The following is a 23,336-nucleotide window of genomic DNA, read 5'->3' as shown; positions in this document are numbered from 1 at the left end:
AGATTCAACTCTTATTTAGTGATACCTTATAGCTCAATTAAACATCTTACACTTCTTTTTATGCCAAATTTATTTCTGAGCAAAAATGGAAGCCAAAGGACAACTTACAGAAGTCTCTTCTTTCTTTCCATTGTGTGGGTCCAGACTATTGAACTCAAGTCATTGTGTTTGGTGACAAGTGCCTTAACTGCAAAGCCATCTGCCCTGGTTAAGTGGTTTCTATTTTATCCAATTAACTAATTTTTGTCAACATGACATAAACTGGAGTCACCTGAGAAAGAGGGAAACTTGGTTGAGAAACTGTCCCTGTCAGAATGGGCTGTAGTCAAGGCTATGTGGGCATTTTCTTGGTTGGTGATTGGTGTGGTAGGGCCCAGCCCACTGTAGGTGGTGCCATACCTGGGCAGGTGGTCCTGGAGTACATAAGAAGGCATGCTGAGTAAGTCTGGAGGTACAAGCCAGTAAGTGGTGTTCCTCCATGGTCTCTGCTTCAGTTCCTGCCTTGGTTTCACCTGATGATGGAGTGTGACCTGTAAGCCAAATAAGGTTTTCGTCCCCAAGTGACTTTGGTCATAGTGTTTGTCATAGCAATAGAAACCCTAACTGAGACACCATCTTACCATCTTAAAATTGTTCCTTAATTTCAACTTTGGACTGTTTACTACGTGTGTGTGTGTGTGTGTGTGTGTGTGTGTGTGTGTGTGTGTGTGTGTACTTTGTATCCTGCAACATTTCTGAATGAACTAAATAGTTCTAATAATTTCTTGGTGTTTTATAAGATTTCTATAAGATTATAAGATCATGTCATCAGTAAATCATGTTTCAGGGTATTTTGAGTGATATGTGCTTAACTTTATAGGAAACATAAAATTTGGCTGAGTGAATTAAATTTAGCGATAATGAGTAAGCAATTTTTCTGTACACACAGGATAAACCACCCAGCAAAGAAAAATCCAAGATACCAGTGAGATTCTTACCACAGCTGCCTATGGTAATTTGTTACTATATCATCATGCTTTATTCTATTATGATAGTCTTGCTTACTATTGTCTGATTTCAAATTCTAGGTCCTAACTGATGGAAGAATTCTATGTGGTACATATCCCAGGAAACCCCCTTTCTTAATGAAGTCACTGGATTCATAATTTCTAGCATGGATGAATTATTTTAGCAAGCTGAGCTAAGAATTCCCAAGTGACCTGGGTGGGGTGTCAGTGTTGGCATCTGGTTACAGCTTCGTGTCTGTCTCTGTGACCTTTAGGAGTCACTTAGAATCCCCATTGAAAGTTTAAACCTGAGAGGGTTTGGTAATATCTGAGGAGATGGCTCTCCCATGGCTGAACAGCTGTACCACAAGAGATTTTTTTTTGTTGATCTTGGCTTTTGTTTTCATTATTTTCATTATAAATTATTATTGTCTATGGAAAAGGCAGATAATAGGCATTGTTAGTGGAAAAGTTAAATTTCACTGCGGTAAAACTTACCATGTATTACTTATATTGGATTTAATGGCACAGAGTTACATTCTTATGACTCCTAGGAGCAGATGGCCTTCATGCCTATGTGTGCAAGGGTGAGTGATAGAGGACATATTACCAGCTTTTGACCATCTGCTATATCTATGAAGTACAGGTCATATTGTCTATGCAGTTCAGGTCATATTTGCCATCTGCTATGTCTATGCAGTGCAGGTCATAGGAAAACCAAGAGGAGGCTTGGAATTGAGATAATTTGGAGACTGTGAATGAGAGCTTTGAAAACTAAGCTAAAGTTTTGTTTCTCCTTTACTGAGAGTTTGTTAATGTTTCTGAACAGTGCAGTGAGAAGATTCTCAAGAAGGCTGAGGTAGCCTTCTGTTACAGCTCTGCCTGTAAAATTTTCCCTGCCTGCCTTGTTTAAAAATGCTGTCAGTCTAGCCCCACGGCTGGCCCTAGTCTCTTCATATGTATTGTGTTCACTGTTTCAAGAAACATGTATGGAATAATAATTTGTGTGTCCTTGCATGGTCAGTGAGTAACAGAATCATTTGTCATCTGAAGTGACATACTATTGAAAGAGAAAAGTGCTACCACTTACACAGGGCAGGAGGTGTAAACTGGGATTGAGGCTTGGAAATTGTCATTAGGGTCACCATAAGAGGAACTGCAGTAAGTTTCTGTTGCTAGCCAGAGCCCAAATCCTGTGTCCTCTATGATATAACAGTACCCACCTATTCAGTCCTATCTCCCCTTTCCCTCCTCACTCTGTTTTTCAGCTTCCCACTCAAAACCTTGCAGTCTCTTACTCTTATTCCTAGATAGATAGCTAACACATCACCGTCTCTTCACTCTGTTTTTCTCCATTGTATCATTACTTCTTGGTATTATTTGATACACCAATTCTTAAATAGCTGTCTATACTTCCACTAGAATGTATGCATCATGAAGACAGAGGCAGACTGCCTGTAACTATAGACCTGCTGCCTTAAGTAGAGCACTAGAGCCCAGCATACAGTAGGGACTCAGTAGTTCCTTGTTTAAAAGAAATGGCTTGCCTTTGGCCTGAGTTACCCAAGTGCCCAGGCCACCCACTCCAATGTCCTCTCTCAAGCGTGCTCTTCTTCTTTGGCCACTAATTCCTCATGCCTTCCTGTCCTTAGTAAAAGCATTGCTTTCCTTCTCTGTGGAGATCCAATTGTGTTTCAAAGTTTGGCTTCCATCAGTATTCCTTTTAAACTTTCCTTGACTATTCTACTGTCTAATCTGTCCTGGATGCAAGAAGTCACATTTTATATGTGAAATAAGAAACATGCCATTCCTTATCCATATAAAAGGCATGAAAGTGGCACAATGGTATTTATCTCAAAAAATGTGCTACTTATATGCCAAATATAATCAACATAAAATATGATCTTATAAATTTGAGGAGTTACAGTGAGATAATTTGTATCCTCTGTTTTGAATTATCTTCAAAATCCAAGATATATTTTATTTGTAGATACATTTCAATTCTGAGCAGCCACCTTTCAAGTGATTAGTAGCCACAGAGGACTAATGATGCTATTTGGGCAGTGCAAGTGTAAAGAGCAATCTAGAAAATGGAACAACCACACTCCATAGGTCTGAAGGAGAGGGCTCAAGAAACATGCTTTCAAGATCCATTACTTCCACAAAGCTCAGACTTGGACCTCACTGGAGATGGTGTGACTGTGGCTCACCAGTTGCGGAGGCATTTGCTAGGGTAGTACAGGTCTGCAAGAGGGTGGTTGCCACTCGCTGGTATAGGCAGATTTTTCTGTCCCAGCCACCAGCTCCCAAATCACGACACAGAGATTTATTATTAATTATGAAAGCTTGTCCTATATCTTAGGCTTGTTCCTACCTAGCTCTTATAATTTAAATTAACCCATATCTTTTAATGTGCATTCTACCACGTGTCTTATACCTTTATCCCATTTTGTGGGTCTGCCTCATTCCATGTCTGGCTGGCTTCTCCTGGTATCCTCATCCTTCTTCTTCTTCCCAGTGTTCTCTCTGTCCTGAAAATCCTGCCTAGCTATTGACTGTTTAGCTTTCTATCAAACCAGTCACAGAGACATATATTCACAGTGTAAAGGAATATTCCACAACAGGCTGGGATGCTGAAATCTTGAAATGAATCCCTTTCCCTAGCACTTAGTGGAAAGCCACCATGGAGTACCAGTGAAATGTGCTGGAGGATGTCTGCACTGGGATAGCCAAGCACAATGGAGAGGGTACCTACTGATCAGGGTGCTAACAGTTGGCAGTCACACCAGGAGAGTATGAGAAAAAAACACCTGGACAAAGACCCTATCTTACAGGTCTCTTTAGCATCTTCTAAGAGTGTACTGGCTGGAAATAGAGAAACATTGAGGGAACTGTTGAGTATCCAATGGGAACAGAAAGAGTCAGTTTGCAGCTGAGAACCAGAGCATCGACATCTGGCCCAACACACAGCTGATATCTGCTTTATACACCCAAACATTAATGACCCTAACCCCAGCAGTCATCCCTTTAGCTGGTAATGTTCCTCCCATGGTATGACTGCTGCCAGACGTTCCCCCCAAGGAAATTGCAGAAAAGCACAATTGTTACTCATGGCCATTGGACGAATTAAGCCAAACATGCTGTAGCTTCAGGAAGGACTGATTCTGGTATGTCAGTGAGGAAAATATGGTATTTTAGTAGTAGAGAGATATAAGTAAGCCACGCACACTAAGGTTAGATTAAATTCTCAGCAGTTGTGATGTAGGGAAGATTTTACCTGATTTTTAAGGCTTTTGATGCCTTGCTGCACGTCCTTTCTGTTTCTCTGCACTGCAGAAGGCAATGTTAAGACAAAATATAGTGGTGGCTGGTCTGAACTAGTTGTGTAGACCAGGCTGGTCTTGAATTCACAGAGGTCTGCCTGCCTCTGCCTCTGGAGTGCTAGGATTAAAAGCACAACCATGCCTGGCCCACACAGGGAGAATTATGAGTCCTAGAGTTCACCTTTGAACATTTTGGATAAAAGGTACTTTATATTGGACAACATAAAATTTGTGTTAATGGTTTTTTTTCTTTTTTCTCTCATGTATTTTATACAGGATAAACCAGCCAGCAAAGAAAAGGCCAAACTGCCAACAAGAGTTTTACCCCAATTAACTATGGTAATTTATCTATATAATTTCTAAAATGTTGCCATTTTCAAAGGTTTATAGGATCCAAATTTGAAATACCAAATTTCTGATTTTGTGCTCTGATTTGATTTTTTTGATAGAGAGATTCTCTAATATTATATATATATATACATATATATGTGTATATATATATATAAAACCTTTGTGACCATAATTTTTCAGTGTGTATAGAATATTTAAGGATAAATAAAAGCATTACCAAGATGAATTAGCAGAGGAAATGTCACTGCCAGGAAATAAGGGCTCAGAGCAAAACTCTGTGACCTCTGGGGAGTCATTTCCCTCTCTGGGCCTCAGTTTCTGTACTGAAAGTGGGAAAATTTGATTATCTCTGTGTAGATGGACCTATCAGTGGTAAAGCCCATTCTACCAATATTCTCATGGATCCTGGCTTCCCTTTTCATTATTTTGATTTTGAATGGTCATTGTCTTGTGGGAAAGACTGCAGGCATTTAGTTAAGCATTGACTACTTAATGTTTATTGTCTTTCATAGCTGCCTTGAAATCAACATCATTGAATTACCTCCTTGTAGCTCCTGGGTTTTAAATTTAAATAGAGTCTCAGAAAAAAAAAAACTGTTTTGTTTTTTAAATGAAGTCATATAGATTTTTTTTTCTAGCCACAGTGCAAAAAAACTGAGAAATCATAAGAAAATCTCAGCAAATTACACAAATCATGGGAATTAAAGAAGCTGCTTTTGGACAACAAATGAATGAAGGGAAAATCAAGAAGGAAATTTAAAAATTAAATGAAATTGTGAAGATAATATTTCAAAATGTATGGAATGCAGCACTAAGAAAGCTTATACAACATTCAATAAGTAGGGAGACAATGACCTTAAATCTACCACTGCATCTCTACAAGTAGAACCCTGAGACAACCAAACCCCAAGGAGTTTAAGAAAGAACAGAGCAGAAATAAATGGGATGGATACTGACAAAGATCTGGGAAACAAAACATGGTTCTTTGAAAAGATGACAAAAAATTAAAAGAGAAGATTCAAAATGAAAAAGGAAGACACCACAGTTTAACATCACAAAAATACAAAAGATGAAAATATTTGTTACATTAAAAGAGATCATTATAAATAACTGTATGATGATGAACTTGACTATTTAGAAGAAACAAATGAATTCTTAGACACCTTACTAAGAAGGCAGGGGATGGGTCATTAAGTTACAGCTAGACAGACTGAGGCATCTGAGTCTGCTAGTGTACAGTAGGGCAACTATAAATAACTAGAATGCAATGCACATTTCAGAAACCTAACTGACAGAATTTGAAGGCTTTCACTGTAAATGATAATTTTTCACGGAGAATTATTTAACTTAGCTTAGATACTACACAATGTATTCAAGTACTGAAACACTGCATGGTACCCCACTGGTGTGTTTTGATATGAAGAATTTCATGCTGTTATTCATCAGTCAAAAGCATGTTGAGAGAAATTATAGACAGTGGCTCACATGGGCAGTGAGAAGACTGTGTGGAATAGACACTCCAGGTTTGGGTAATGGGCACTCATAACCATGTAGTGTGGGGTTTTCGGCCATGTTTCCTGGTAATACCCAGGCAAAAGAAGATCTACTGCGGATGGCTGTGCATCTTCCCAGAGGACAATGCTAGAGCAGCTCACAGAAATACTCATGGGTTAAATGAAACATCTTCTACATTACTTACTAATCATATTTAAATGTTCTATTTTAGACAGGAGTTAAGCCCCAGTGGCAGCAGGCTCCTCCGTCATTCAATTTAAATGTCAAACAGGACACCCAGATTCCAGAACCCTATACTGTTAAAAATGAGCAGTCATATGGTAAGAACTTTAATTTTTGATTAAAAATATGTATAGTTATATGTATAGTTAATAAAACTATAAAATTGTTAAGTCTAAGTGGCACGTGTCATGCAGAAAATTGTTTCCAGTTTCTAGTTATTTAAGGCCATTGTAAATGCTTTTTTATGAAACATTTATATTCTAATTTTGTCTCACCATTTCATATATATATATATATATATATATATATATATATATATATATATCAGATTCTCCTCCATTATCTTTTTGTATCCCCTTCTCTCTCTTATACACAGAACCCCAACCACTTCCTCCCAGAAGTCCCTTATGCATTCATTTAGGGTTGTCTGCATGGGAAAGGCAACCACTGAGACATAACAGCCTTCCTCTCCTGAAGCAACCCTTGACTACTGAAGGCTCCTGAGTGAGGCCTTATGAGCTCAGCCCTCCCTACTCCATAATGTTGATGGATTGTGTCAAAGGCTGAGAACTTTTTTAAAAAAGAATGTCCTAAGTTGCATAAAACATTTCCAAATTCGTCATTTAAAAATAGTTTTACGATAGGATCTGAAGAGATAGCTCAGCCTGTTAAAACATGAGGCCCTGAGGACCCGAGTTTACTCCACACATCCACAAAAGAATCCAGGTGTGGTAGTTTACCCTTACAATCCCAGTGCTGGGATGAGATGGGAGGGTCCCTGAAGTGGGCTGGCTAGTCATTTAAGCCCAACCCATGAGTTTCAGGCCACAAAGATCGGGTATATGCACACAAGTACACAAACAGCTACATATACACACATTTTGTTTCACTTTAATGTATAGCACTATCAGATTGATTCCATTTAACATTAGAATGTTTTTGAAATTATGGTTCTTTTAAATTTTTCTTGGACAGAATAACTCTGGTTATTATCATAGTTTAAATCTTGATCCTTTTAAAAATATTACTGAGGACAAAGCAACACATGATTCAACAATATTCTTACAGTAAAAGAGGCTCCTATTATTCAACAATATTCTTACAGTAAAAGAGGCTCCTATTATGATGATTTAAAGTAGTGTTGAATAACTTTTGATAGTAAAAAAAATATACATTAGGATTCTTTGAAATGAGAATGTAAAATGTGTAGTGTTTTTTTTTTTTCTTGATGGTGGTACAGCACCTTATTCTAAGGACTTACATGTTTTAGCTTACCTTTCACAAGAATAACTTGTTTTTAAAATTTAAGCTGACTACATAGAGCAAATGGGAAAAAAAGGCAAGATACTGGACCAGATTGATGATAACAGAGCTGGACCGTCGACTTCCAGAGCAAGGGTCAAATCTCCACATAAGGATCGAGAGAATTTTAGAAGCACTCTCGTCAATGTCATTATGTGAGTCCCACAAACTGACCAGCATGTAACCCTAGCAAAGCCCTGGGAAGCAAGAGCTGAAATACAAGCACTTTGCTTGTCTCTAGGGGGTGCCTCAAAGCCTTGTTACAGTGAGGTTACTGTAAAAGTAGAGACTGGAAGAGTTTGAGATTACCCCTGTCAAGTAGGTCCCACTTTTAAATACCGTCACTTGTAAAGGTGACTGTGTTAATTTTTGATGCCAGATGAGTGAACAGAGACTATCTGGGAGTTCTGGCTGTTGTCATAGTGTCTGTCAGAGGATGTAGATGGGCTGTCCTCAAAACCACCCCATGTTGTCTGTTCAGGTGATTTGGTGACTTCTATGGTGTTGATGGTCTCCTCGTGTGGGACAGAAATTAGGGTGGAATGATATACAGTGTGAGCATGGCTGGCCTCACCTAGCCTGAGTTTTGCAGCTTTCCATGGAGAGCCACAAAGACTCAGGTGACTACTCTTTGCTGTTTCCACACAGCTTGTGCAAGTTGTTTAGTGCTCTCTCTTGCTTCATTCTGACTCTCGTGGTGCCAATGACTACCTGTGGAACACATGGGGTTTCATGACCCATTGTGGTAAGTGACTCACCCATAGGAAGCTGCTTGCTGCCTCCACATGACACTTCACTCTCTGGACCTCTTGAGAGGAACAGCGGATGCTGCATGCTTACTTAGAGCAAGCGGGATGTGTGTGTGCTCTCACAGGCAGATTGAGGACATGGTTTCAAAACATGTATTTATCTTTTCACTTTCAGCCAGGATCTTACTATGTAGCCCTGGTTGGAGACAAATTCACAATCCTCCCTCTGCCCCCCAAGTGCTGGAGGAGATGCAGGCATTTGCCTTCATATACAGCTACAGATTGAGTGGTTTTGAGCTTGCTTTTGACAGATGCCACAAGAACATTACCAGCTTATCTCACGTGTGTTGCTTTTGTTGTTTTCTTCGAGTGAATACATTCAGATCACATGGTGTAAAATCAGCACCAAATCAATGGGAGAAAGAGCCTATAGTTACAAATTCTTCGAGGAGGAAATGTTCTTCTCCCTCTACTTCTAGTATAGGGGGGGGTTGAACCCCAGGCATCATGCATGCTAAGGCAAGTACTGAATAACTGACCTACACACCCAATCCTCTTTTGATTTTTATTTTGAGTTAATGTCTTGCTTTATAGGTTAGAACTTGGAATCATTTTTTTCCTCAGCCCCAGAAATAGCTGGGATTGTTGACATGAGCCACCACACCTGGCAAGGAATATGAGCTTGCTTTTTTCCTTCCTGTCCTTTATGCCTTCCTTGCCTCCCTTACCATCCTGGATCCTTATAGTGTGCTGATTGGTCAGTCACAAGGGCCCCAGTCAAACCCCACAGGTATCAGAGCATGGAGCGGCTAAGGTGAGCTTTCTTGATGCTGCTTCTTGTAATTTCTAGGTCCCATTTCATTGAAAGAAGAATTGCATCTTAGTTTTCAGTTTGATGCAGGGTCTCAGTTTGAGTCACCATTTCACTCAGGCTTGTAGTATTAGATTCTTCCTTACCTTAGTGTGAAGACCAAGGCCCCAGCCACACAGGCACAGCTACAACCTCAGTATTTTTGCTAGCTCTGCCTTGACATTTTCTTTTTTATTTAAAAAAATCTTTGGATCATTTCCCACTTCCCCTTTCCTTCCTCTGACCTCTCCCATGTCTTTTCCCTTCAACCCCTTTCATGACTCCCCCTGATTCCTTTCAAATCCATGGCCTTTTTTCTTACTTATTATTATATACACACCCCACCCCCTACACACACACACACACACACACACACACACACACACACACACACACACAAATAAATAAATACAACCTGCTGAGTCAGTTTAGTGTTGCTTGTATGTATATGATTTCAGGGCTGACCCCAGTGGGTCAATTAACTGGGGGCTCAACCACATGAAAGACAAATTCTCTCAGTCTTAGTAGTTGTTAGTTGTCTGTATTTCTTTGTCTAAGGGTGGGGCCCCTATGAGATTTTTGAACTTCCCATGTTTGCATGTCTGTTGGTGTTGTAATTGTTCAAGCATTGTTTATGCAGACATAATATTAAGGTATCATGGGTATAGCTTCCTGTCCTTCTAGAAGTGCTCTCATAGCAGACTTGCTGATCCTTTGGGTTCATACAACCTTTCTGCTCTCAATTCCTCAATGTTCCCTGAGTCTTAGGTGCAGGAGTTGTCTTATAGATATAGTTTTTAGGGCTGTGTATCCCATGATAAGTTGTTCCCTGCATTTAGACCAGTTTTGATTTTCTGTGATGGTCTCCATCAGCTGTCAAGAAAAGCTGTAGCAGGGTCTCTTTTGGGCCACCAACCAGCTCCCAAATAAATACATATAAACTTATTACTAGTTATGAATGCTCGGCCTTATCTTATGCTTGTCCCACTATTCCTTATAACTTAACTTGTTTCTCATCATCTATGTTTTGCCTCATTCTGAATGTCCTACTCCATGTCTGACTGAAGTATGTGGTGTTTTCAGCAATAAAAACTTACCGTTGCTGTCTGAGAGGCAACTGAGAACAACAGCAATAGACTATATTGCTTGGGGAATCTCTTGGACTCCCATGACCAACAACTTAAAAAATGGTTTCCTATGCCTGGTGCCAGGGGTTTTGTTACTCTATGATCCTTGAGGGGAGCATTGTCCACCCAAGTGGCATTGCTTCATTTAAGACATACATGTAATTTTAGGTGAATGAAAATATGCTTCCTTAAGGCTTTTTCCAATATTCTTAGTGTTATTTCTTCCTTTTCCCTTCCTGCCCTTTTGTAGTGACTTCTTTTTCTCCTTCCCAAGCAACAGTCCCTCCCCATTCCCCATTTCCCCCTTCATGACACTTGTATCCTACTGTCCCCCATTCTGGGGCTTCCTCTCTCTCGGCTTCTCTCTTCCTTCCCTGGCTTCTACAGTTACCCCAGGTTACATACTCATAGCTGAAGATGAGAGAGGAAGGTGACATTTGTCTTTCTGGGTCTGGATTACCTCACTCAGTGTAGCAGAAGTTAGCAAAGGCTGGCTGAGTTTGGGTAGGTGTGAGGTCATGAAAGACCACACAACAGCAATCATGCAGGAGGAACTGAAGGCATTTTTCTCAGAGAATCTTTGCAGAACAAGGGGAAATATGGCAAACAACAACCAAATACCTAAAGATCACTGAGGTGAGTAGATTTATAAAGTCTCATTCTGAAAAAAAAATGAGTATTTGAGGCAATTTATGTTACTAGATTTAGTTGTACATTATATTAAATTATAGTATCACCTTTTACTTAATAAGTATATCATTATAGCTTTTCCACTTATAATGATAAAACTTTCAACTAAATTAAAAAAGGCATAAAATTGTAATCTCTGAACTGAATATGTAAATGAAAATGAAGGCGGGGTGTGATAGTTTGTGAGAGGTTTTATTTAGGTGCTACATTTTTCTCTACTGAGATGACCTTTGGCCTTTCTCCTTTATTCTATCAAATTAGGATACATTTCCCTAATGGCTCTCCTAGGTTTTACTCCGTCATTGTATACCATCTCTATAATATTACTGGATTTTATTTGCTAAGTTTTTTGAAGGACAATTTAAAAATTATATTTATGTCCAGAAAACGCAGTGATGTACTATTAACCTAGTTTGGTGGCAAGTCCCTTGCCCTTTCCAGTGCGGCAGTGAAGCCACACACTGTGGACATTGCTTCCCACCATTGCTGTTGTAATTGGTTCTGGTAGCTTCCACCAGCTTATCTAGTTAACGTGAAAACACATTAGTGGTTCATGTGTTCCTGCATGCCAGCCAGCTGCCCAGCCTGGCTTTCTCCTCGATGGTGCAGTAAGTGCCCCGCCCCTCCCTCCCCCCAGTGTGTAACACAGGACAGGCAGAAAGAACAACAAATGGATAGGGCTACATCATGTGCAGCCAATACCCACTAAACCCTCTTGACCTCTACCAAGGTCGTAGCAGGGCAGCTCTGCTTCTCTTGCCTTTCTCTGGCTTAAGCTGCAGGAAGCCCAGGGAGCTGGTTAATCACAGGAGAGACTTCTGCTGCAGCTGCTGCAGTTGGGGCACCTGACAAAGCATTGGGGACCTCTTTATCCCTGGGTGTCCTGGCCAGTAAGTACCCTTGGTCCTAGGCCCTTGCTTACACAGAGGACTTATTACTCTTTGGGCATCATAGGAGCAGGTTTCAGGCCACTGTGGTCTTCCTCTTGGCCTCCTCTCCTTCTAGCATCTTGCTCATCTGGAGGAGACAGATTTGCTATTTTGTGATGAGTTTATAAACAAGATGAACAATTTGGGCCTGCCACGTCATGTCTCCAGCTCTGTTATCAAATCTCTACTATCCTCAGAAAATGAATTGTGACTTTTTTTTTCCTCTGTTTTTTGAAGTTGTTTCTGGAGAACTGGTTGGATTTTTTCCCTGACAAAACTCATTAGTGAGGCCACCTGAACCTGAAATTCCCTTTCTGGGAAATTATTAATTACTAATTCAATTAATTTGCTTGATATTGATCTAGTCATATTTTCTATTCTGGAGCTGTGTTTGGAACATTTTTGCCTTTGGGGTATGTGTTGTTCCCATTCAGCTGCCTAATTTTCTGTGTAATTAGCTATCGAGATAACCTCATTTTCTGGCACCTTTGGTACCTGCTGACTCCAGGGTGAGAGCCTTTCTGGAGGCTCCAGGCCAATTGCTTGCTTCCTTCTGTGACAGATGGGCTATAGCATTTAAACTCTGCTGTCTGCCCCCTGGGGCCTGTCTCTTCAATGACTGATTTTTCTTCTCATCTCCTCATAATCATGGGTTAAAATCATTCCACTTCTGATTTTGCATTTGAAGAAGGGATTACTGTGCTTCTATTGTAAACTAAAGGCCTCTTAATTTTATAAACAGAAAAATAGCATATATTGCTATATGTTATTTTTCACTTTTGAGAAATAAAATATAAATATATCCTATTTTTCTTAACTAGGCAAAGTATCTCCTACTCAGATATTTTTGGTTCTAAATGGAAGAGCATGGCTGCTCAGTCACTCAGTGATACCCTGATCCTTCTTTCCATACAGAATTAGCTGGGTGACCAAAGGAGAGCTATTTCTTTTCTTTGACATTTAGTTTCTTCATTTGTGAAGTGGGGATAATTATGTCTTTCAACAGTATATGTGAGGCTTAGAAATAATACTTCCAAAACATTGAAGGGATTGACTGGTGATGAATAGCTCTTATAATTTCTGCTGGGTAGCCCTGGAATGATAGAATTATGTGATTGTGGAGCCAAAAGGATTTCAACACTCACTCAGAATGTCCATAGTGGTTTCTGCAACTCTAGCATTCTTCTTTCCAATCCTGGCCTTGTTGGTTGCTTCCTTCTAGGCATTATTCTCACAAAGGATGAAAGGGTAGAGCCCAGGATGCAGGAAGGCTGGTAGGATGAGATTGATGAATCAAAAAGAATCACAAGCACCACTTACTGAAGTCATGTACCTTATAGTGTTAGAATGTGAACCCAATCTTGAAAACCTGAAAACATAGTATTATTCCATTAGTTCCTTTCTAGGCGAGCAACAGCATAGTGAGATTATATTTGTGGTTAGAGTAATCAATTCTCATCTTTTTGGTTATTGAATACTTTGAAGATCTCCTACTTTCATATTGACATTCTACTATTTGTTAAAGATTTATTGATCACCTACCATGTATTGAAGTAAATGGACTCTTTTATGTATTTTAACAACACAAGTATGAAGTTCACAGAATATCCGGTTCTTGGAATTAGAAAAGGCCAATTAAAAGATATATCCTGGGTACCTACTTTGATATGGTTTCTGAGAAACATAGTCAATAAATTTTCTGCCTCTGCTCTTCAGTCTGTGAGGGGCCAGGCATTTCCGATTCAGTACCGTTTATTTATATCGCCAGACCACACTGGGTTCTGGAGCACAATGTAGAAGTTAGGACTAGCCCAGCCCAACCTGTTATTTGTCCTGAAGCTGTAACTATGCCTGCTACATAGTGGAGCTTCAGAAAAGTCAGAGTGTGGCTCTGACAACTATAATGAAATTAGAGTTGTAACAGGACACACAATAAAAAATGCAAAGAGATGTATCAGTCTAAATGTTGCTTGGGGTCACTGTGGATGTCTCTAGAGATCTGAGAAAAGGTCTTCAGGGAATGTGTCTGTTTTCTGTAAAACAGTGCTTGCACTTTCTGATGTTTGTTTCAGATGAAAAAAAAAAAAACCCAATGATACATATTTTAGGGTAATTCAAGAACATGCCCTGCAAGTTCAAAGAAGAGAGAACTTGATTTTGTAATAGTGAAAGCAAATGAGGTAAAGGCCACTTCAGGGGCTGTTTTCCATGAAGGAGGTCTGGGAGAGCACTTCTAATTGTCTCTCCACCCATACAGAGAAAGGGACATTCTAAGAGGAATGCCGCACCAAGCAAATATGTTCAGCCATTTATTTTTCCAGTGATTTAATAGAGAATGGTCATATGTTTTTATATCAGTGTTTTGAGTTTGAACTGCCTTTGTATGTTTTTGAGTCATGTATGTTTGTCACTCTCTTAGGCAACAAGATGGTCGTTTAGATTCTATTGTCCCTGATGAGAGCTCGATTTCAAAAGCAACCACTTCTGCAATAGAGAAAGACATCTTGGTAACCACTCACTTCTTTTGTTAGTATAATTGCAAATGGAGGGAGGACCCAAAAATGTTGTATGTCCTTGAGAGTGTTCTGTCCTTCCTTTTTGCATCACTGTGTAAGCAGGAATGGAGAGTTACATCAAATTATTCTATTAGATTAGTGGGAGAAAGCACCCTCTTCCTTGCCCCTAAGACCACAGTGAAGGAATCTCAGTTCTGCCTGATCCCCACCTTAAAGCTCGTTTCTGTCATATGTATCTTTGTGCACCATTATTCTCTTGTGATTAACTTTCTGAATTATGATAATGCACATTTTGAAAAGTGTATTAACTTACTTTAGAAGTAGCAGTTCAAGTGTTTCAAATACATAAGAAGTTTTAGAAATGTAAGCATTAAAAATGTCTACATTGTCGCTGGGCAGTGGTGGCACACACCTTTAATCCCAGCACTTGGAAGGGAGAGGCAGATAGATCTCTGAGTTCAAGGTCAGTCTGGTCTACAGAGCAAGTTCTAGAATGGCCAAAACTGTATACAAGTTACATAGAGAGACCTTGTCTTGAAAACCAAAACCAACCAAACAAACAAAACCTTCAACATTATGGGCTAGAGAGATGGCTCAGAAGTAAAGAGCACTGGCTGCTCTTCTAGAGGACCTGGGTTTAATCCCAAGCACTCACATGGCTCACATCTGTCTGTAACTCCTGTCCCAAGGAACCTAATACCCTTTTCCAGATTCTGTGGACACCATGCACTCATGTAGTGATACATGCAGACAAAATACTCTTACACACAAGATACACTCTTATACATAAAATAAACAAAAGTTTCAACATTGTAAATTTGAAAATATTTTGAAGTTTAATTTTTGCCCTGAGTTGTGTGTAAATAATTATAAAGAATGGAAAATTATCAGATTTTAAAGTGAGTATTAACACATATAATGTTCATAATATTACAATAAAGGATAGAAATAGGCTCTTACATAATGTTTTCCAGCTGTGAAGAGATGCCGTGACCAAGGCAACTCTTATAAAGGAAATCATTTAACTGGGGACTTGTTTACAGTTTCAGAGGTTTAGTCCATTATCATTATGGTAGGGCATATGGCAGCATGCCAATTGGCATAATGCTAGAGAAGTAGCTGAGAGTTGCACCCTGATATGCAGGCAGGCAGGCAGGCAGAGAGAAAGAGAGAGAGACATAGAGAGAGGGAAGGAGGGAGGGAGGGAGAGAGGGAGGGAGGGAGGAGAGAGGGGAGGAGGAAGGAGGAGGGAGGGAGGGAGGAGGGAGGGAGGGGAGGGAGGGAGGGAGGGAGGGAGGGAAAAGTAGAGGCAGCCAGCCACTGGGTCTTGGCATGGTTTTTGAAACCTCAAAGCCCACTTCTAGTGATGATACCTCCTCCAGCAAGGCCACAGGTCTTAACCAGTCCTTCTCAACAGTTCATCAACTGGGGACTAAGCATGCAAATAAATGAGCCTATGGGGCCCATTCTTGTTCAGACTTCCACACAGTCCAATAAGAACATCCTAATTCTGTTGTGAATTTCTAAAGTTAGTGTGGAAGGAAATTGACTTGAAGGCAGTTTTTAATACTGAGTTCTGAATATCAAAATAAGAGAACAAACCTAACAATACATTCCAAAAATTTGTTAAAAAACAAACAAACAAAAAACAAAAGTAACGTAATTCAGCATGTACTCTATTCAGAGTATCATGTATGTGATGATGTAACTCTGATGTTTATGGTATGGTTATAAACTGAGAAGGATGATTTTTCTTCCAGGAAATAACATTTAAAAGAATTAGGAGATCTCCAACAATGCTTACAAGAATTACACAAACACTTTATGATTTAAAATGTCTTTCTTATCCACAGACTTGCATTTCCCCTGTGGTTTTGTGTTTTGACAAACACACTCCCTTATTGTAGTACTAACTCCCCTGCCTCTCTCCTCATTCATCCAGAAATATTACTATTACATTCATCATGGAATTGATACAGATCACGTGGCCCCAATGGAAGATTCTTGGCTGGACCATGTATTGAATTTGGTTCCACAACATCTGAAAGTCCTCACCGACAGCATAACAGTCTTGTCAGATGAAATGAGAGAAGATTATCTTCTTAGTGTGAAGAAATCCATAGGTAAGTTGCTGTAGCTCTGTTTCCTAATTCAAGTGTGTGTTGTTACAGGTAAGTTTTGAATTGAAAGTTACTAACTGTACTTAACACTTTTCACTTTGTTAATTATGCAGCTTCTTAGGGAACACACCCATTGGTGTGTTCCCTAAGACCCCAGTTGGGGCTGGAAAGAGGGCTTAACAGTTAAGAGTACTGGCTTTTCTTCCAGAGGACTCGGGTTCAATTCCCAGCACCCACATAGCAGCTCACAACTGTCTGTAACTCCAGTCAGGGGACATGACACCCTCACATATGCAGGCAAAACATCAATGCACATAAAAATTAATTATTTTAAAAAAAAACCCACACTCAAAAAACTTTCATTAATTAGGTATAAATTATGTTTTAAATATTTTTTACTTATAAAGATATTGTCCCTCGTTAAAGGACAACACTGAGAAAAGTAACAAACATTATTTTTAGTCCCTCATAATATTTATTATCTCAGTCAGTAGAAATCATTAGACACTTGTGAAGCAGGCTTTCCCTTCAGGATGGTTTCTGGTTTAAAAGTTTCTTGGTATAGGTATGAGAGACAAAACATGAATATGTGTGTGCATGCATGTGTGGATGCATACATGTGTGTGCATTGTGTATGCATGCACAAATGTGTGTAGGTGAATAATTACCAAAGATTTTAACAATGGCCACCTATCATTAACATTGCTGATAAGGAATTCAAATATGTTTGATTACATTTTTGCTACAGACCAAAAGGTGGCAAACTATGGGTCAGAAGTCATACCTGCCTAGTACCTCTTTTGTAAATGAGGTTTCACTAGTACACAGCCATTCTAATATTTTTTATCACATTGTATATGGCTGCTTTTGAGTTACAACAGAGTTGAGCAGCTGGACAGAAGAAACATTGTGGTTCACAGAATAGAGGTGGTTTAAGACCTTTTGTGTAAGAAATTTGTTGAGCCATGGTATCAACTTAACAGGTTGCTCTCTAAGTATGAGTAGATAATAAGAATAATTTTCTTTGAAATAGTAGTTTCTGGCCCAATCAAAAAAAGGTTCTGGCAGAACCTTGGGATATGTATTTTTAAGAAAGTTTTTCAATTGTTTGTGATAGTAGAGCATGCACAATGAGTACACCAAAGGCTGGTGAAATTGCAATGCATGGAGTGATTTAACCCTTCAGAGAATAGGCATTCACTCCATTTCTGGTAATATAAGATCATAATGAGAGGGATGGCCAAATATCTGAACTATAAGGGAGCCTGCCTAGCAAGTGCCCTGAAGAGATACACAAGAAAGAGGAGGTCACCGTGATTTAGGAAGGATTCCAGAGGCTTCTGAACTGAGTCTTTGGAGTGGTGGGATGGGGGAGTGGGGGTGAGAATTCACTATATAGCCTAAGATGGTTTTGAACTTGTGATCCAGTCTCAGCTCCTGAATGGATTCTTGAAGCATGTCTACTAGATAATATGCTTGGTGCAGGCGATGACATGTGTAACAGCAGACATGTGTCAAAAGGTGTTCTAGACTTGCAAACCACTGTGATGGCCAAAGCCTATGGTGCATTTGAAGAAAGGAACAGTATCTTAGAGGGGTTTCCGTTCCTTTTAAGGCATTGGAAGGTAAAAGGGCAGTCTGAAGAAATTTTAAGCAGAGGGTAGCAGTATAATTTTGCATTGTAGAAATTGGTTCTTGAAGCACAGGCAGGAAAATGGAATCAATTGTGACTGAAGACACAGAAGACAGACACAGAAGAAGCCTGCTTTGCTGGTTTTATGATGACTGTGGTGCTCTTATATAGTTTTAAATGCAACAAAGTAGTGTGCCTTTCCCCAGTGAAATAAATTTTCCTCTCTTGCTGACCCACAATTCAACAAGAGTGCTTTTGATGGAACAACTTTAAAGGAAAATGTAATATTCAAGCCAATTATCATTTTCAAATGAAGCAACAGAAACTCATTGTTAAGAGAACACACACTCTTCAAGACAGTCTTGATAGATTTTTCCCACAAATGTTTCTTCATAAATACACAAGTTTTTCTGTACTACAAAACCAACATAGTTTAAGTGATTAATTCTAACAGAATTATTTTTCTTGGAAATCTGATGTAATTAATGTAACGTTATTCATCCGAACTTTTCAATTTTTCCTTAGTTGATTTTGTTTTAAAAGACCCCAGAGAAAAAGAAGATGACGGCAAAACAGTGGAAATCCCACCACATCGTGCTGAGTAAGTGAGCAGGGTTTCTCTATGGCATTCGCTCTATACGATCAACAATATATAAGTTCTGCCAAACTAAAAAGAGTCCCATTCATGTTTGCATTTTCTCACATATGTGCTTATAACTTATATACTATACCTATCTTCATAGTTTTCTCATAAGTGAGTTTGAGGGAAATCTGATGTATGTGAGTCCCTATCTCAAAAACAAAATCAAACCATCTAACCAACCAACCAAACAACCAACCAACCAACCAACCCAATTTAAAAAAACCTATTGTGGAAAGAACCTGTTGCGGCTTCTTGCCTCCATGGCATGTAGATCAGGCTTCAGGTACAGTACAGTGATGAAAATTTGGTGATAGTTTATACAAAAAAAAACATTTGGAACACTGAAAAAATCAAATGTATCCATAGAATATTCAATTTATTTATGGATTAAAATACAGAATATATGAGAAAAAACCACTTGCTGTACATTTTCCTTAAAAGGAGTATTTAGGAGTACAGCTCTTAAATGTTTTAAAAATAAAGTATAGATTTTTAAAAAGTTATTAATGTTTCTCCAACAATAGCATGAGCTTTATGTGGGAAACTCCATTGAGGAGTTCTCTAGCTTAGGCCTGAGGAGCTGCCCTCCACCCACAGGCTAGGGGCCATAGGGTAGAAATGGAGAAGGGGGAAGGGAGTGGAGACATTTCCTTTTTTGAGCTAAGGTCTGCTGTTCTAGAGGTGATACCATGGACATTAGAGTCCTATGGCACTCTTAGTCTTGTTAGTAAAGGAGTTTAAGAACGGCCTCAAAGGAAAACTGGAGGTCCATTTTACTAGGGGCTAAAAGGAAAAAAACAAAAACAAAAAACAAAAACCCAAGACGAACAAACTGTAACTCTCATCAGAGAGGGGAATGGAGAAAAGAAGCAAAAATAAATCATGCCCTTCAAATTGCTATGGAGGTCAGTCACATGGCAACAAGGAGCAGCCACGTGGCAGGGAGAGGAAGATTCAATAAAGAGTGAGAAAGCCAGCATCTCCGAGTCAGCACACAGAAGGACAGGCAGACCTGACAACTTCAGGGGAGATTTAGGGACAGTGCTGAGGGGGAAATTATGAGGAGGAAAAGTGCACTACCTCAGCAAAGGGGTGATTACTTCTCCCATCTTGTTAGCATGGTTTGGGTGAGTCTGCCTTCCTAGAGGAAACTCCATTTTCCTGAGGGGTGGTCCTGTGTGATTGACTGGTCCAACTTTGGGTCAGTTTGAACACTTTAATAAACTCAGAGTCACCAGTAGTGTGTTGGTGTCACTTAAAGGAAAAAAAAAAATCAAAGCATCTCTCCTGAGTGTCATTTACCCAAGAACGAGCCCAGATTTGAGTTCTCCACTCCACTCTCCCTATGTTTTCTGTTGTCCTATCTATCAGTTGCATGAGTTTGAATCAGTGCCTGCCTGAATACTGTCTTGTGATTCTGTGATTCTGTTTGTCCTTGTTTCCTGCCATGGTGTGTGTGTGTGTGTGTGTGTGTGTGTGTGTGTGTGTGTGTGTGTGTGTGTGTCCTGGTGTACTTGTCCCTAAAAAAGGACTTCCTGAATGTTGTCTTGTGAATCTTTCCCCTTCCCCCTGTGTGTGTCCTAAATAAAGAGCTTTTTCTCTCTCTCCTCTCTCTCTTATTGAACAGCACAGAAAATATCACATGGGGAAGGGATATGATATGAGATATTTTAACAGAGTTTTGCAAGATAGTAAGTCACTGACTTAGAATGACCCAGATAACAAGCAATATTATAAATATTATCTATCAAGCATTATCTGTATGTTATCTTCAACATTTATGGTAATACTCATTTTGTAAGGTTACTATTATCCTACTTTCATCAAATTGTTATCATTACTCATCTATAAACACACATGCATTACTCTTGGGTCAGAGCATGAAAAAGTATATAATTTAAGACTACAGCTGTGCATTAACTTAGATTGTAAACATTGATTACATAGGAAATCTAAGACAAGTAAGGTTGGTTGTTATATTGTTCTCTTAGAGGCAGATTAAACAAACAGACTGAGCATACAGTAGGACAGCAGTCATAAATCATAAGTGTCCTAGAGGTGTGTTATTAGTTCTGATTGTGTGATCCAGCAAAAGTTCCCATCTCTTTTAATGTTTAAGAGTTTGGCTTTTTTCCCCCCCAATATATGTTGTCACACACTTAAACTAACCCATTTGTTTTTATAGCTTGGAAGGTGAGGTCTCTGCCCAGACCAGAGAAATAGCTTCCCCTAATAGGCTGTCACAGAGCCCTGATCAAGGTCACTGTCATATCCTCTCTCTTGAACAGGTGACCTCAAACTCATTTAGGAACCAGATCAAGGATCGCACTCCCAACACACTTCTAGAATTTCTGGCCTCCAGCTAGGACAAGACTAAGAATGTTTTTTGTTTATGGCCAAAGACAGGAATGAAAGTCCCTGTCCTTAAACTGCCTGTCTCACTTCCGCCTCTGTCCTCATCATCTTCCCTGTAAAGAGGTAAACACTAACTGTCAGTTAGGGAATTGGGGACACAACTGAATCTGGCTTCTCTTTGTTACATGGGATTATCATGTGTGGCAATATGGGCCTATCTAGGAGACCTGGGGATTGTGTAAGTGGTTACATTTCTACAATAACCAGATGCAGGGAAAAGAAGTCTTGACTGGATGAGAGACATGAGGCAGAAGTAAAGGCAAGAGTTACCAGCATTCTAAGTCCTAGGCAGAGAACCAGGAAAAATTAGAGCAAAAGACATTTTAAAATATGTGAATTAAAGTCCATTAGAATCACTTGATAGGCTTACAGCCTCATCTGCCCATTGAGTTCCTTTCTTCCAAGGCAGGACTTAAGAGGGATGAACCCAGAATCCACTTTCAGTCACTTTGACGGCTGCTGGGTGGCTAGATTCACAGTGTGAGTGCTTCCCAGATGGCTTCTGCGGATAGAGAGAAGAAATTTAGCCATCATTTTTTTTTTAAAGGTTAAAACAACAATGGGTTTCCTTCAGCTGCAGGTCCCATGCATAGGCTAAGTAGTGTTGAAACTGAGCCAAGGTCCAGTCAAGCAAATGGAATCTGATTTAAATCTTTAATACTTAGAGTAATTGTGCCAACTATAAATGTTTAAAGTCAAATGCTTAACCCAAGTGTTTAAACAAAATGGATGATAAAAATTATAGCCACAAAGTGGACATGTTTAAATGTACAGATGCTTGAAAATACTGTCAATCAGAAGTGCATCTGAAATACCTGACCATCTCACAGCTTAGTGATTTGGTGCCCCACTGTCTCTCCATGTGTGTCCTACCTGCTGCAAGGCCTGCTACTCCATAGTGTCTAGCATCTTAAGAACACTGACTGGAACCTATTGCCAGCTCAGGGTAAAGGCAAATTCCAAATGTGTTATTCTTCCACCAACTCAGAGCCTGAAAGCTCAAGTCAAGCATGGTGGCACAGACCTTTAATTCCAGTACTCGGAAGGCAGAGACAGGTGGATCTTTGTGAGTTCCAGGTCAGCCTGGTCTACAAAGCAAGTTCCATGACAGCAGGGGCTACACAGAGAAACTCTTTCTTGGAAAAAAAATAAACAAGCAAACAAACAAACAGAACTCAAAAGTCCAACTATGGTAAGTCAGCAAACATCTGTATTCTGAACAACAAAGCTGATCTGTATCCTATATGTAAAGGATGGTTTACCGAAGCCATGAGAGCTACAGCATAAATATGTTCTCAAGTAAGAATGGTAGAGTGTGTCTGATTTGTAAATGATACTTACACATTGACAGGTGAGAAGAGCAATGGGGATTTCCATACGAAAGCTGGATTTTCTTTTCTTTTCTTTTCTTTTCTTTTCTTTTCTTTTTTTGATGTTTTGAAACAGGGTTTCTTTATGGATAGAGTCCTGACTCTTCTGGAGCTCATTATGTAGACCAGGATGGCCTCAAACTCAGAGATCTGCCTGCTTCTGCCTCTGGAGTGCTGGGATTAAAGGCATGCACTACTGCTGCCCAGATATTCTTAGCAATTTTGAAAACTAAAAGCAAAAATTTAAATATTGTGTATCCTGACGTTAAGGGTCTTTATGTATAAAAGTTACCTTGTTATTGTTCCCATTTGATCACTTTAATTTATATATTGCCTCGGTAGGGTCAAATATATAAAAACAAAAATTACGTTAATGATTTAAATATGATTTAAAATTATTATCATAATAAAATTATACTAACCACAGAACATGCATTATATATACTTTAAAGTATAATTTGCACCAGTTATTTTTAGCTGTCAATCTGTCAATCTAGAATCACCTGGGATGAAAGTCCTAATAAGGAATTACCTAGATCAGGTTGGCTAACGGGCATGTCTGTTGAGGATTGTCTTGTCTGTTAATGGATACAAG

General features: G+C 39.4%; 1 protein-coding gene across 1 annotated transcript in view; it reads left to right on the top strand.

Annotated features, from left to right (window-relative positions):
* The first annotated feature begins 314 nt into the window (after positions 1–314).
* The window catches only part of Dnah7 (dynein axonemal heavy chain 7), a 215,011-nt gene continuing 191,989 nt past the window's right edge, over positions 315–23,336 (top strand). The window contains exons 1-8 of the mRNA XM_035438832.1: positions 315–383; positions 929–991; positions 4,586–4,648; positions 6,387–6,495; positions 7,707–7,854; positions 14,464–14,551; positions 16,503–16,683; positions 18,839–18,914. Coding sequence (XP_035294723.1) covers positions 315–383; positions 929–991; positions 4,586–4,648; positions 6,387–6,495; positions 7,707–7,854; positions 14,464–14,551; positions 16,503–16,683; positions 18,839–18,914 — 797 coding nt within the window. The remainder of the gene's footprint in view (positions 384–928; positions 992–4,585; positions 4,649–6,386; positions 6,496–7,706; positions 7,855–14,463; positions 14,552–16,502; positions 16,684–18,838; positions 18,915–23,336) is intronic.

Source organism: Cricetulus griseus, chromosome 2, assembly GCF_003668045.3.
Source record: "Cricetulus griseus strain 17A/GY chromosome 2, alternate assembly CriGri-PICRH-1.0, whole genome shotgun sequence".
NCBI lineage: Eukaryota > Metazoa > Chordata > Mammalia > Rodentia > Cricetidae > Cricetulus > Cricetulus griseus.
This window is presented reverse-complemented; position numbering and strand designations above follow the sequence as displayed.